This window comes from Sprattus sprattus (genome assembly GCF_963457725.1).
Source record: "Sprattus sprattus genome assembly, chromosome: 20".
NCBI classification, from domain to species: domain Eukaryota; kingdom Metazoa; phylum Chordata; class Actinopteri; order Clupeiformes; family Clupeidae; genus Sprattus; species Sprattus sprattus.
The window spans coordinates 2,570,495-2,585,527 of NC_137918.1; the positions used below are offsets into that span (position 1 = coordinate 2,570,495).

The window sequence follows — 15,033 nt, forward strand, 5'->3', positions numbered from 1 at the left end:
TTGATGACGTAGACAGATACGCATCTGAAGAAAGATAGAACCATCACGAATTGCTGTAAAATTTGAAGGTAACATTCCTGTTAATGAGGTGAATTTTCTTAAATGGTCACCAAATATATTAACGTAGTTTCTTTTTTGAGGAGATGTTTTGTCGTAAATGTCTAATGACGTTTGTAGATTTAGGCTTTATTTCCCCCGTTAATACCTGCCCGTTAGCTGTTAGCCACCTGTTGAATCGTGACGCATTCAGACATGACAGTCCTTGAAAATCGAATTATGGCTCTATGTGATTCAGAGGTACAGGTTACAATTGCAGTATAGAGAACAGTAGAACTCTGTCCCCGGTTAAGAGTTAAGTCGTCTGGTATATTGTAAATGACAGCTAGACAGTGAACATGCTAACAGGTTAATATGTAGCTAGCAAGATTCCACTGAGCAAGTCAACGTGAAGTCATTTTTGCATGGTTATTCGAGCTTGTCGGAACACGTTGCATTTGATTTGCACGGATTTGAATGATCACCTTTGGTGTTTAGTGTCAGAATGGCTGAGAACGATGTGGAGAACGAGCTCTTGGATTATGAGGAGGATGAAGTGGACACCGCAGGAGGCGTCGGAGACGTGGTTCTGGGAGGAGTGGCAGGAGACACCATGTCCATGCGGAAGGAGGCGGTAAAGGGCTCATATGTGTCCATCCACTCGTCCGGCTTCAGGGACTTCCTTCTGAAGCCTGAGTTGTTAAGGGCCATCGTGGACTGCGGCTTTGAGCACCCGTCTGAAGGTGAGCCACTCTGAATTGGCTCTGATCCATGAGTGCAGACGTAATTAGTGTGCTTGCCCGAAGGGAAGCACAGTATTGTTATCGTCAAGTTTTCTTTATTTATTTATTCCGTACGTTTTTCTTGCAGCTAACTACTCCTCGCCCGATTGAGCTAGAGACGCCATTCAAACACCAAAACGTCCGGCCCGATCCAGTGCAAGCTGCTATGACTTTTCGTGGCGATACTCTTTGCCACTCCTTTTTTATCCCTCTTTTTCATCCCCTTTTTCTCTCATTGACTAACATGGGGAAGGTTGAGCCATCGTGACGTCACGCACTCTAGCCAACTGACATTAGATCAGTTGACATAGGAGAAGCTCTCTTAAATGCCAGAAGTGGTTAGATAGAGAGTGCAAAATATTAAAACGAATGTAGTGGCAACAGTTTCAGGTACAGTTTATACACCCGCTCTAACAGTGTTAACCAGTATGTGAGTAACGTGGGTTTTATTAAGGCATAGCGTGTGTAATGTGTAGCTATTTCATTCCGTTTGTTAACCTTTCCGGCTGTCTGTATACCAGCAGCAGAGCGGAGCATTTCACTCCCCTGCAATCTCGGAATGAAATAGCTACACAATACACACGCTATGCTTTAATAAAATTCACGTTTTACGAGACACCAACAGAGGCACAACCGACCAGTCTTACCATTGAAGATCTTTGACGTTCGGTCTGAAACTTCATCCAGCCATCCAGGTTAATCCAAGTTGTTATGGAGAACGACAGTTGCATCAATCATATTTCATTAAAACTTCACACTTCTTACATTGGACATATCCACCAGCCTAATTAGAATCTGCATTGTCTACTGAGCAGAAAATTCTCCATACAGTAGATTTCCCTTCGTTTAGTATCATTTTAAACTTTCCAGATGACTGTATTGCCCTCGCTCGTCAAGTGATACGTGTCCAGAAACAAGGCTCCTTTGACTGGATAGCCAGAGCTAGCATAACTGCCATTGAAATCCAATGGTAATGCTACCTAGCTAGGTATGCTAATTGTCGGTATCCATCGTTAACTCGTTAATCGTTAACCATCATGTCACTGGCTTTAATTTAAGAATGGCATGTTAGTAGCACATTTAGTAGTACATTTAATATCAGTACACTTGATTCATTACTGCTGATGTGTTACTTATATATGTTACTTATTAGCAGCTAGCTACCTAGCTAGCCACTGTGTTCCGATGTGTTTTCAGTTAGGCAAGGCAAGGCAAGGCAAATTTATTTATAGAGCACATTTCGTACATTATGCAATTCAATGTGCTTTACATAAACAAACAGTAATAACATTTAAATTGAAACACAGTAAAAGAAACTTAAATAAAAATAAAAAATAAAATAAAAATAATTATGAAAATAAATAAATAAATAAAACATTAAAATCAATAAATTGCAGGTAAGAGATATTATGATTAGCAGCACTAAGAAGCAGCATACCGTAATAAATAGAGAATTTCACATATAGGCTAAAGAGAATAGGTTTGTTTTTAGTCTTGTCTTGAAACTGTCTATGGTGGGGGCAGTTTTGATGTGGTCTGGTAGTAGATTCCAAAGTTTTACTGCATAATAACTGAAGGCTGCTTGACCTTGTTTAGTTTTAACAGTAGGGGCCACCAACAAGATTCTATCCTGGGATCGGAGGGGTCTGGGAGGTACATACGGCTGGAGCATGTCCTTAAAATATAAAGGTTAAAGTTAGCGTTAGCGGCAAGCTAGCTGCTGTAATAGTTGAGTTGAGCTTCAGTTAAGACGCTGCGTACCGTACTTCATCATCACATTCGATTATTTATTACAAACAAATTCGAATTCAGCTGTAGGCATGAGATCTGTATCTTGGAGACTAATTGCATCCACAATGTAAGTACTGCAAGCTAGACTACTATGCAGTTGACACAACACAGGAGGTCCCTGGGCCTGAGAAGGGAAGGGAATGAGTTTAATGTGGCTATAATATGGAATTTTAAATGTGCCTAAAACTAGACTAAATTGTAATGAGTTTTCGAAAACTAGACTGAAACTAAGAAGGATAACTATGACTAAATGTGACTAAAACTAATATGCATTTTTGTCTTAAGACTGAATCTAAAAATAGCTGCCAAAATGAACACTGAGATAGGGGACCCCTTAATCTGCAATTCATGGTTGCTAGCTCTAATCAGATGTACTACCTAGGCTTATAAGAGAAGACTAACTTTGTATGGCAACGAACACCAATAACTAGAACTAATTTGACAGACTATAAACCAATGTGATACACGTGCTCTCTATCTATACAGTAAAAGTGTTGCTTACGTTTGATACTACACCTACAGACTAACTCTAACTGCATTAAGTCTAACATATAGGCCTATCTTACAATAAACTTTAAGTAAAGCTGGCTATGTAACCGCATTCATTCTAATATTGTTGCAGAGATGTTTCCTTTTACCAAGATAGCAATTTCAACAATTCACTTAGCTCAGTAAGTCAGTATAACGAAACTCTGAGATACCCTCATATGTCTAAACGTCAGTGGAGCCAAAATATAATGGTTGAGCTTGGTTGCTTGCTAAAATATATTGGAAGAAGGCCCCACTACACTGATTGAGTAGATGTAAATACATGTTAATTCATAGGCACTTGTTCTCTCTGTCACAGAGCAAGCACACTCTCGCAGTTCGTTCACGAAACGCATTCTAGTTGCAAACCGTTGTCTGTCTAACTTTGACTTTCTCTGCCTCTTCTGTCACTTTTCCTGTCACTGTCTTTCTCCATTCTAGTTCAGCATGAGTGTATTCCCCAGGCCATCTTGGGAATGGATGTGTTGTGCCAGGCCAAGTCTGGTATGGGAAAGACCGCTGTATTTGTACTGGCTACACTGCAGCAGCTGGAGCCTGTCACTGGTCAGGTGAGGGTATTCATGTGATGGCTCTTCTGTCTGCCTCTCTCTCTCTCTCTCTCTCTCACTCTCAATCCACTAAACTCTACCCATCTGTTCTTCCAGTCATATTTCTGGAGGAGTACTGTTTTGAAATCTCTGTCTGTCTGTCTGTCAGCCAGCCTGTCAATTAGTTTAATTCGTCTCAAAGTAAACCCTGAAGCTCATCTGCTTTGTTTTGTTGCAGGTGTCAGTGCTGGTGATGTGTCACACACGAGAGCTGGCCTTCCAGATCAGCAAAGAGTACGAACGCTTCTCCAAGTACATGCCCACTGTCAAGGTACAGCCAGCAGAGGGCGTTGTTTACTATGTCTGTTCACGTCTGCTCAGTTAGCTGATTTTACCTTCTAGGATTCAGTGAGCCACAGCTGTTATTCTGTAACACAGATGACTGGATTGAAAGGTTTCGCCAATTTTCAGAGAGACTGCAGCTGCCTGCAGTGTTGAGGAGCAGTTTCTGTGTTCTTCTCAACCATTAGCCTAGAATGGGATTAGTGAACAATAAAATAAAATACACATAAAGAATGACACACATGTACAGAAAAGGATGATTTTCTCATTCTGTATTTAACCCTTAAAAGGAGATCTCTGTTGTGGCTCACATTTCTCTCTTCTCCTCCTATCTGTTCTGTAGGTGGCTGTGTTTTTTGGGGGTTTGTCCATCAAGAAGGACGAGGAAGCATTGAAGCGAGAGAGCCCCCATGTCGTGGTGGGTACTCCGGGGCGCATTCTAGCCCTCTCCCGGAACAAGACCCTCAACCTGCGTCACATCAAACACTTCATCCTGGATGAGTGCGACAAGATGCTAGAACAGCTTGGTGAGTTGGAAGAGTTGATTGCATGCTAAGCAGGTCTAGTAAGCAGGAAATACAACACCTAACTAGTTAAAATAGCACATTCTGTCATTACTCAGGGCGAGTAAGTATTGCTAGCACACATAGTTGCACACAACTGGGTTCTGGATCAGGTTAGAGCCAACATGCTCCATATGTCCTTTCATGGACTTCAGAGTTAATAGATATGATTTATAGATGATGATTATTTTACTACTACCTCATTCACTTCTTTTACTTACTACCACCACTAATACTTACACCTGCACTTTATATATTTTCATATCTATCTACACTTCCTACCTCAATTGCTGCTAGTCCCAATTCTGTTCATTTTTCATGCTTAACCCTTACTGTATATACAGTGGGGAAAATAAGTATTTGAACCCCTTGCGATTTCACAAGTTTGGCCACTTGCAAAGAAATGTGTGATCTATAATTGTAATGGTAGGTGGATATTAACAGTGAGAAACAGAATATCAACAAAAAAATCCAGAAAAATGCATTTTATAACATTTATGACTTTATTTGCATTTGATGCAAAAAATAAGTATTTGAACCCCCAAAACTGACTGACAAAAATGACTTAGTACTTGGTGGAATAACCCTTATTGGCAAGCACAGACGTCAGACGTTTCTTGTAGTTGGTCACCAGGTTTACAAACATCTCAGGAGGGATTTTGGTCCACTCCTCTTTCCAGATCCTCTCCAAATCTTTAAGGTTGTGTTTTCAATGGGAGGGAATGAGGGAATGAAGTTCAAGCCCAATATTCCACGTTACATGGCCCCATCCATAGTCCCCTTGATGCGGTGGAGTCGTCCTGTACCCTTGGCAGAGAAACAGCCCCAAAGCATAATGTTTCCACCTCCATGCTTGATGGTGGGTATGATGTACTCTTGGGGTCATATTCAGCATTCCCCCCCCTGTCAAACACGGCAAGTCGAGTTGATGCCAAAGAGCATGATTTTGGTATCATCTGACCTAATTCTGTCCCCCAATCCTCCCTAGAATCATTCAAGTGTGCAATGGTAAACTTCAGATGGCCCTGTACATGCGCTTCCTTGAGCAGGGGGACCTTGCGAGTGCTGCAGTACTTCAATGTTGCCAATGGTTTTCTTGGTGACTCTGGTCCCAGCTGCCTTGAGATCATTCACAAGCTCCCCCTGTGTAGTTCTGGGGTTATTCTGCACCTTTCGAATGATCACTGATTCCGCACGAGGGGATATCTTGCATGGAGCCCCAGACCTAGAGCAGGTGACAGTTGTATGGTGTTGCTTCTATTTATGAATAATCGCACCAATAGTTATCTGCTTCTCACCAAGCTGCTTGCCGGTGGTTTTGTAGCCCATTCCAGCCTTGTGCAGGTCTACAATCTTATCTCTGACGTCCTTGGACAGCTCTTTGGTCTTGCCCATGGTGGTGAGGTTGAAGGTGTGAAGTATGATTCTTTGGACAGGTTTCTTTTATACAGGTCACCAGTTGAGATCAGGTATACCTTGTTAGACCTAATGAGGACTAATCTGTGTGCATTTTGGGCACATAACTGGCCATTGGGAGCCAGAATTCTTGCTGTTTGCTTGGGGGTTCAAATACTTATTTTTTGCATCAAATGCAAATAAAGTCATAAATCTTATAAAATGCAGTTTTCTGGATTTTTTTGTTGATATTCTGTTTCTCACTGTTAAAATACACCTACCATTAAAATTCTAGATCACACATTTCTTTGCAAGTGGCCAAACTTGCGAAGTCGGCAGGGGTTCAAATAGTTATTTTCCCCACTGTATCTTATTTATTCACTTATTCCACTTTACATATGCACATACTCTGCACTTTTATTGCTATTTTGCACTTCTGGTTAGATGCTAAACTGCATTTCGTTGTCTCAGTACTTGTACTCTGTGCAATGACAATAAAGTTGAATCTAATCTTATCTAATGATGGAATTAGGAATAACAGGCTGTAGTCATATTTTTTGATAGGAAGTAATATGTTTTTTTTATGATTAGAATGAAATAACTCAGGAAACGTTTTCTTTCTTTAGACATGCGTCGCGATGTGCAGGAGATCTTCCGCATGACTCCCCATGAGAAACAAGTGATGATGTTCAGCGCCACTCTCAGCAAAGAGATCCGTCCTGTCTGCAGGAAGTTCATGCAAGATGTAATTAAGCTCCTCCTTCTGCTCCGCCCTGTGGTCCCGCCCACTGACCAACTCCACCCTAAACACAGGACGTGGCAGGGTTCTCTCACCTGCCTGATGGCGTAGCGTGAGAATGGCCTCCTCACTGACAACATATACTCAGTGAACCAATCCACCGGCACCAGTTCACGGTGGTGTTAGCATTTGCTTGTGAGTTTAGCTGCAAAGTTACTCAGCCGCTAGTTTGGCCTGGTGTGCGTTTTCATGGCCTCACAACAGCTATTCCATTCTTAGTCCAAATTAAGCTGAGCAGTAAGAGCATCTCTACGTAACGGTCAAGCAGCATGGCCACTGCTTGGATCCTTGAACCCACAAGACCACAGTTGGTTTGTTGTTCAGATGCTCGGCTGGTCACTGCTTGCAGGTCAAACTGGCTGGTAGGCAGCCATAGAGAGGATTTGATCTAAACCTCCACCACTACCAAAGAAGAAGGCTCCTGTCATTACACACGACCTTCCTGATAGGAACATAATCTGGTGATGGGTTGCTCAGTCCCAGAGCACAAGAAACTCCATCCCACTTCTAAAGCAGTTGGGCAGGACTAGTGCACACCTCATATAGACATATGGACACCCCACTGCCCAAAGTCCCCCTCTAGAGAGTCTTGGGAGATAACCATTCGAAATAGCTAGCTAACAGCATGAGCTTTGCAGCAAGTTGGGACCTCAAAGACGCAGACTTGAGGTTTGAGTTCACAAGTTCAAGTCCTTGACGTCTCGAAGCGCCAGGTTTACACAGGATGTCATCGTGCCTTCTTCACAAGCAATCCACTAAGGCCAAACGAGTATAACTGCGTAGCTTCAACTGCCCTGCCGACACACGAGATTGGAGAAAAGGAACTAAAAGAAGGCAGTGCCGCCATGCCTGTTAGTAGAGAAACGAGCTGTGAATGCAAACACAGCTGTCCGATGAGAGGAACGTGTGAGATTGCGCGGGTGAGAGGGAAAGAGAGAGTTGAGGGGGAGAAGCGCTGCGGAAGACCGTTTCGGGAGGGAAGAAAGGATGAAGTAAGACAGGGGGAGAGTCCGCGGTCCAGATAAAACAAAAGTAATGCCTTTTGTTAAGCAAGTGAAGAATGCATGGCAAACCGAAACAAATGATGTAATGGAAAGAAACAACGCAAATCTGTCGAGTGTTACGATACAGCAATACTATTTAAAGGAATCTAAAGCATCTGCAAATCAAAATACAACAACAAATGTGTTTTGTGCAACCAATCTTGATTGCGAAAGCTCACCTGATCTCCTAGCCTACTAACAGAAACACATACACACACAGAGGCCCCCCACGCACACACACCCACACACAGGCCCCTCACGCACCTTTCACAGATTTCAGCGGGCTTTGCCCAGCAATAGCCATCTTTTTACAGCCATTCGGCTGTGAGGAGATGGCATCAGGAGGATGAATAATAATAGCCAAAGTTGCCAGGGCGTGAAGGATGCCCACTTGACCCTGAGAAATGCCCTGGCAGCCAGTTGATTGGGTGCCCTAGCGGGTGACCCCACACATGAGAAAGAGATGTAGTGATACACTGATCAGATCAGGCGTAGAGTGGGCTGAGCTGAAAACCTAGAGCAACAGACCAGCCCAGAGATCAGTCAGCTGCATCTAAGTGCTGTGGGGTCAGACCTGTGTGATGTAGGCAGTGTCTGAGGTGGAGGGTTCAGGATCAGTGACCTGTAGGCTTTTGGGTCAGGCTGCAGCGAGGTTTTGGGTGGTTGACCCTGAGGTAAGTGACATTGGCCTCATTCAGCAATGACATGGACAAAGCTCCTATCCTAACCACAGGCTACCAGAACACTGTCTCTAATTGGCTATCAGGGTTGGGGAGAAACTAGTTACATGTCCCAGAGTTACGTAATTCAATTACAAAATAAATGTAATTGTAATCCGTTACAGTAACTGAGAATTAATTTGCACCATTCATTTGGCAGTATGCACTCAAACGTTGACCGCTGTTTTTGATTGGTTCTCTTGTTTGAGGTTGCACTGCCTCTAGTCTGCCAATCAAAAAGTAATCTGAGTAATCAAATGTAATATGTTGCATTACTTTGATGAAGTAATTGAAACATTACATTACACTATATAAACATTACATCCCAAAGGTAACCTTCCCAACCCTGTTGGTTATGGACATTAGATGGGCCTTTTAACATCCCCTCAGCTTAAATTAATGATTCACTAATTATCAGACTTAAGTACAACTCAGTGTGACTTTAAATGGCACTCACTGTAGATATAATTAAAAGCCTGTTCATCCATTGCTAAATCAGGATACAAGAAGTACAGATACAAGTGTGTGTGTACAGTACATGTGTTGGGTTGTGCTGCTAAACTCTTAAGGCCGAGCAGCAAGAGTGGTGTGATTGGTTGCATCTCTCACCCAAATAGACCTGTAGTTGTACCAGTAAGCCTGAAGTAGTGCAGAGTAGATGCATCCTTGCGAGTGTGAGAGGCTGTGTGTGTGTATGTGTGTTTGCATGTGTAGGTGCATGGCTGTGTGTGTGTTCATGGATGAATGAGTGTGTGTGTGTGTGTGTGTGTGTGTGTGTTTGTTTTAGCGTGTATGGCAGCATGTGTGTGTTTGGGATGGGAGGGGAGGGAGTGTCTAACTCCCATCCCCTCTCTCTTTCTGTTTAATCTCCCTCTCCTGTTGCCTCCTGGCCTCTTCTCTCCTATGCTGGTGTCTTCTTACTCTCTTCCTCTCCACCTCTCTCTTTCTCTTCCCCTACCTCTGTCCTGACACTGTCCCACACTCTCGTCACACACAACCAACACCCCTTTAACTGCAACCACCTTCTCCTCTCCTGTCTCCTTCTTCTCCTCTTCTTTCCTCTCATCCTCCTCCTCCTCCCCTCCTTCCGTTACCCCCCACCCCAACCCTACCCTGCTGCCACGGCCCAGCCGATGGAGGTCTTTGTGGACGACGAGACGAAGCTGACGCTGCACGGCCTGCAGCAGTACTATGTCAAACTCAAGGACAACGAGAAGAACAGGAAACTCTTCGACCTGCTTGACGTTCTCGAGTTCAACCAGGTACAACAGCAGGGTCATTTGAAGTCGGAGAACATGTGGGTGAAGGTGACGCGGGGAGGACTGGGCCACCTAGATAGGCCTTGGGGTCTGAGACGGAATACTCCTGGGACCAAGTACCTAATATTATCCCGAGCTCCATAATAATACTATCGTAACGGTGTTAATTATCGGATGGCGTATGCTATCGGCAAACGTTTGAGTTGTCATGTTAATCCATTATTAAACGTAGCATTTTGATTGATTAATATAATGGCGATGTTTGGCACTGTCCGATAACTGACATAGCTACGCTAGATGTCCTGACCAATTAAACCCATTTGGTTTGCATGCTGTTACAGTGGATGTGTGCCTGTGGGGTAAATCTGTGTTGCGTGTGATTGTGGTGTTTGTATACATGTGTGTTTTCTGGTTAGGTGGTGATCTTTGTGAAGTCAGTGCAGCGTTGCATTGCTCTCGCTCAGCTACTGGTGGAGCAGAACTTCCCGGCTATCGCCATCCACCGAGGGATGCCTCAGGAGGAGAGGTATGTTACAGGTGTACAAATACAGTTGGAAATCTAACCCTGGTCAACTGCATACAATGCAGTGATGCTAACCACTGCACCACCGTACTCATCAGATGTGTGATGCTTACCACTGCACCACCGTACTCATCATATGCAGTGATGCTAACCACTGCACCACCGTACTCATCAGATGTGTGATGCTTACCACTGCACCACCGTACTCATCAGATGTGTGATGCTTACCACTGCACCACCGTACTCATCAGATGCAGTGATGCTAACCACTGCACCACCGTACTCATCAGATGTGTGATGCTTACCACTGCACCACCGTACTCATCAGATGCTTACCACTGCACCACCGTACTCATCAGATGTGTGATGCTAACCACTGCACCACCGTACTCATCAGATGTGTGATGCTTACCACTGCACCACCGTACTCATCAGATGCAGTGATGCTAACCACTGCACCACCGTACTCATCAGATGTGTGATGCTAACCACTGCACCACCGTACTCATCAGATGTGTGATGCTAACCACTGCACCACCCTACTCATCAGATGCAGTGATGCTAACCACTGCACCACCGTACTCATCAGATGCTTACCACTGCACCACCGTACTCATCAGATGTGTAATGCTAACCACTGCACCACCGTACACATCAGGGGCCGTATTCACAAAGCCTTTTATCTTACCACTAGGAGTGCTCCTAACTCGCGCTAAAACCTTTTACGTAGGAGTAATTTCTTAAAAGTGATTCACAACGGCTCTGAGACCTACTCATACTAAGGATAATACCAACTCCTAAGCTTAAGATAAAAACTCCGTTGCTATGGATGACGTCGATTCTCATGCACGAGTTTAGAAGGGGTGAGGACGGTGATTGGTTGTTGACAGGCTCTCTCATTAAAAACTCATTCGTGACGTCCCTCTAACAATCCCACTATATCAACTGAAAATAAGAGAATAACCTAGGCTTCAAATTAAGTCATATTAAATAGTTATGGACAGTGCAGTTAGCAGAATGCCCACGCATGATGACAAGTTTGCATCCAACGGGAATGACACTTTGCACGATAAGATAAATAGAAAGCGATCAATATATAATATGGCAATTGCATGTAATCAAGGCAGTAATAATTAAAGCACCCAGCAAACTGTTAGGCTATTATATTTCCAGCCCTTGACCACTTCAAATATCAGCACATACGGCCCTTCAAGCCCTCCAATCTTAATTGATCAAAGCGAAACGAACGTGAACCGTAGCCTAGGCGAAAGCCTACTGGTCCCAGGACCAATAGCCACTGTCACCCCAGCGGCATCCAGCTGGTAAGTTCTCAAAAACCTGCGACCGCTCTCCGTTGAAATGCACAAGTCATCGGTACATCCAGGCCACGGTGGACGAATTATTGTAATGTGTGTCCCGTCACTGGACATTCCTGCGATCGCCATGGAATTTACTTTGATCTTGTGTAATTGGCGATTGTCCAAAGGCAACTGGATAAACTGTTGGATGATGTGGGGTCTACAGTGCGTTGATAGTTTGATGAATTAAACGGCTGACTGATGATTCCCAGTGTCGTCATTTGCGTTTTCCGCGAAGCCAAATAGGCTTTCTTTATGTTTCCAAACATTTTACTTCGGGACACATCGTTGTTTAAAGGCGTCATTGCATCCCGCGCTAATTCTACGACAATATTAATACCTTCACGGTTCAAGCAATGTCTTTTATCAATTCCAAGTCGGCTGCAGCCATCTTACGATATTTTGTGAATAGGTCTTAGTGATTTAGGAGTCCTCATGAGGAGTTTTAAGCTGTCCTAGACTTAGGTGCTACTTTTAGGGATAAAATATTTTGTGAATTGCTCTTAGTAAAAAAAATTAGGAGTCCTACATTTAAGACTGACACGCCCATTATTTTTAGGAGTTTCTCCTAAATTCGCCACTTATGAGCTACTTTTAGCCCTAAGATTCTTTGTGAATACGGCCCCAGATGCTAATCACTGCACCACCGTACTCATCAGATGTGTGATGCTAACCACTGCACCACCGTACACATCAGATGCTAACCACTGCACCACCATACTCATCAGATGTGTGATGCTAACCACTGCACCACCCTACTCATCAGATGCTAACCACTGCACCACCGTACTCATCAGATGCTAACCACTGCACCACCGTACTCATCAGATGCTTGACTGATGAGTTGTAGGAGTTCTAACTGTATGCCAATACTATATTTATAAAATGTGTCGGGGTAGGCATGGCAACCAAAACGCGAGCATATACTGACTGACGCAGACATTTAGTTGTATTTGAAAACAATGACAATAAAGCCTTTCAATTCAAGAACCAGTCAAACCTGTCATGTGTTATAAAAGACAGGGTGTGATGATTGGAGCTGAGTGGGTCACAAGGGTGTTGTTCCTGACAGACTGGCCCACTAGAGTGTTGTCCTTACAGAGTGCCCCGCTAAGAGTGTTATTCCTTAGAGACTGGCCCGCTAAGAGTGTTGTTCCTTACCAACTGTTCCGCTAAGAGTGTTGTTCCTTACAGACTGTCCTGCTAAGAGTGTTGTTCGTTACAGACTGTCCTGCTAAGAGTGTTGTTCCTTACCGACTGTTCCGCTAAGAGTGTTGTTCCTAACCCACTGTTCCGCTAAGAGTGTTGCTCCTTACAGACTGTCCTGCTAAGAGTGTTGTTCGTTACAGACTGTCCTGCTAAGAGTGTTGTTCCTTACAGACTGTCCTGCTAAGAGTGTTGTTCATTACAGACTGTCCTGCTAAGAGTGTTGTTCGTTACAGACTGTCCCGCTACCAGCAATTTAAAGACTTCCAGCGGCGGATCCTGGTGGCCACTAATCTGTTTGGCCGTGGGATGGACATTGAGAGGGTCAACATCGCCTTCAACTATGACATGCCAGAGGATTCAGACACATACTTGCATAGGGTAAACACACACACACACACACGCACACAGAGTGACCAGCAGATAGCTGACAGGGATTCAGAAAGAAATATAAATTGCTTTTCAGTTGTTTCCTTCATCTTTCCCGTCCTCTCTTGATTTGTGTCTTTTGCTCCTGTCTCTCTCTCGCGCTCTCTCTCTCTCTCCTTACTAAGGTGGCACGTGCAGGCCGCTTTGGGACGAAGGGTCTGGCCATCACATTTGTGTCTGATGAGACCGACGCCCGCATCCTGAACGACGTGCAGGACCGCTTTGAAGTCAACATCAGTGAGCTACCTGAGGAGATCGACATCTCCACTTACAGTAAGTACCGCCCACATCCACTCTTTAACATTACAAAATGTTAGCGGCCTCTCCGGTTTAATGACCACCCTTTACTTTGAGACTTCAACAAAGGATAAAGTTTTTGTTTGGCCTTGCTCTGCTGTGGAATCCTTAAAGCTGTCAAATAAATCGAATGAAATCAAACAAACACATCTCCTTGTCTCTCTTTTCTGTCCTGTAGTTGAGCAAAGCCGATGAAGCTGTGGCGACAGCAGGAGACGCACAAGGAGAGACACGAGCTCTGGCTGTTATCCAGATACTAACTCTACTCTAATGGATCAGACTTCAGTGTTAGCCAGAGTCTGGCCAGGGGCCAATCACTTTTCCCTGAGATTTTGGCTGTAGTGACATAGGCTTCCTTTAGGTTCCCTCTGCTGAACCCTGCCGTTTTGAGTGCTGTGCTTATGCCGATGTGCTCCTCATGTTTATTGTGAGGTTTATTTGTTACGTGAGCCAAGTGGCATTTTTCTTTCACCCTTCCTGGTTTTTTTTTTTTGTATTACTTTCAGATGTTTACAAATGTTAGTCACATACCTGTGATAAACTCTGGTGACAAGTGATAGTCTCATTTGGAGCACCTGTAGCTTGTGGTATGCATCACTTGCTTGACACAAATAAAAGTGTTTGTTTTGTCTACACCCCTCTCTAAAGGCTTATTGTGGCGAAGCAATCTTACTTGGTTGACATCTCTTAGATGAGCCCAGTGTCCTGGTGCACAGCTCTGTGAACACACGTGTGATGCGCAGTGATGGAGAAGAGAAGTAAAAATGCAATGCAACCTTAGCCCCTGAAATCTAATTTTCTATGTCGTTTTTCAATTTCTTATGTAAAGTAGTATTTATTGTTAGACCAGGTTTTTATTGCTCTTAGCTTGACTGTTCTCTCCCTTGTACGTTGCTTTGGACAAAAGCGTCTGCTAAATGTAAATGCAAATTGATGAAGATGGTCATTACCAATCAAGGACACCCTCCAAGTGTGGGACAGCTCAGTTTTTTCAAGGTTTTGTCCCGTTTCTGCTCCTGTAGTGCACTGCACATTTATGACACAGAAAGGTGACTTTACGTCACGGCATGGAACTCATGTTGTGCAGCCGTCCAGTATGCCCTTAACAGCGCACTTTAGTGGTGGAATTGTTAGTAAAGGAACCAAATCAGCATGAGTCAGCACGATGATGAACTTTTTTTCTGGTACAGAAAGAGGTATGACCATGATAGACAGTTTCATAGAACATCCCCACCTTTGAAAGCTTTTTAAAATAAGCCTTTGGGTGACACATCTAAAACACAGGGTGTTTCTTAAGCTCAAGGAAGGATCCTTCACAGCTGCGCTTCCCGCCGAAGGACTGTTCAGATGTCTAGGATCCTTCAAATTCTACCAAGGACCAAGTCCTTCGTTCAGAAAACGTTCAAGGATGCAGT

General features: G+C 43.9%; 1 protein-coding gene across 1 annotated transcript; it reads left to right on the top strand.

Annotated features, from left to right (window-relative positions):
* The first annotated feature begins 9 nt into the window (after nucleotides 1-9).
* On the top strand, nucleotides 10-14,251 carry ddx39b (DEAD (Asp-Glu-Ala-Asp) box polypeptide 39B). Its single transcript, XM_080859434.1, has 11 exons — nucleotides 10-68; nucleotides 535-779; nucleotides 3,579-3,706; nucleotides 3,924-4,016; nucleotides 4,371-4,554; nucleotides 6,612-6,730; nucleotides 9,677-9,808; nucleotides 10,222-10,331; nucleotides 13,129-13,273; nucleotides 13,447-13,594; nucleotides 13,797-14,251. Exons 2-11 carry the CDS (start codon nucleotides 542-544, stop codon nucleotides 13,811-13,813), a joined length of 1,314 nt encoding a protein of 437 aa, XP_080715560.1. The 5' UTR covers nucleotides 10-68; nucleotides 535-541; the 3' UTR covers nucleotides 13,814-14,251.
* The last annotated feature ends 782 nt before the right edge of the window (nucleotides 14,252-15,033 follow it).

Excerpts from the sequence above, each read along its gene's own strand:
- ddx39b (XM_080859434.1), top strand. The coding sequence starts at position 542 with ATGGCTGAGAACGATGTGGAGAACGAGCTCTTGGATTATGAGGAGGAT. Across the intron at positions 9,809-10,221 it reads ACGTTCTCGAGTTCAACCAG|GTGGTGATCTTTGTGAAGTC; the intron begins GTACAACAGCAG and ends TTTTCTGGTTAG. Across the intron at positions 10,332-13,128 it reads GGGATGCCTCAGGAGGAGAG|ACTGTCCCGCTACCAGCAAT; the intron begins GTATGTTACAGG and ends TGTTCGTTACAG.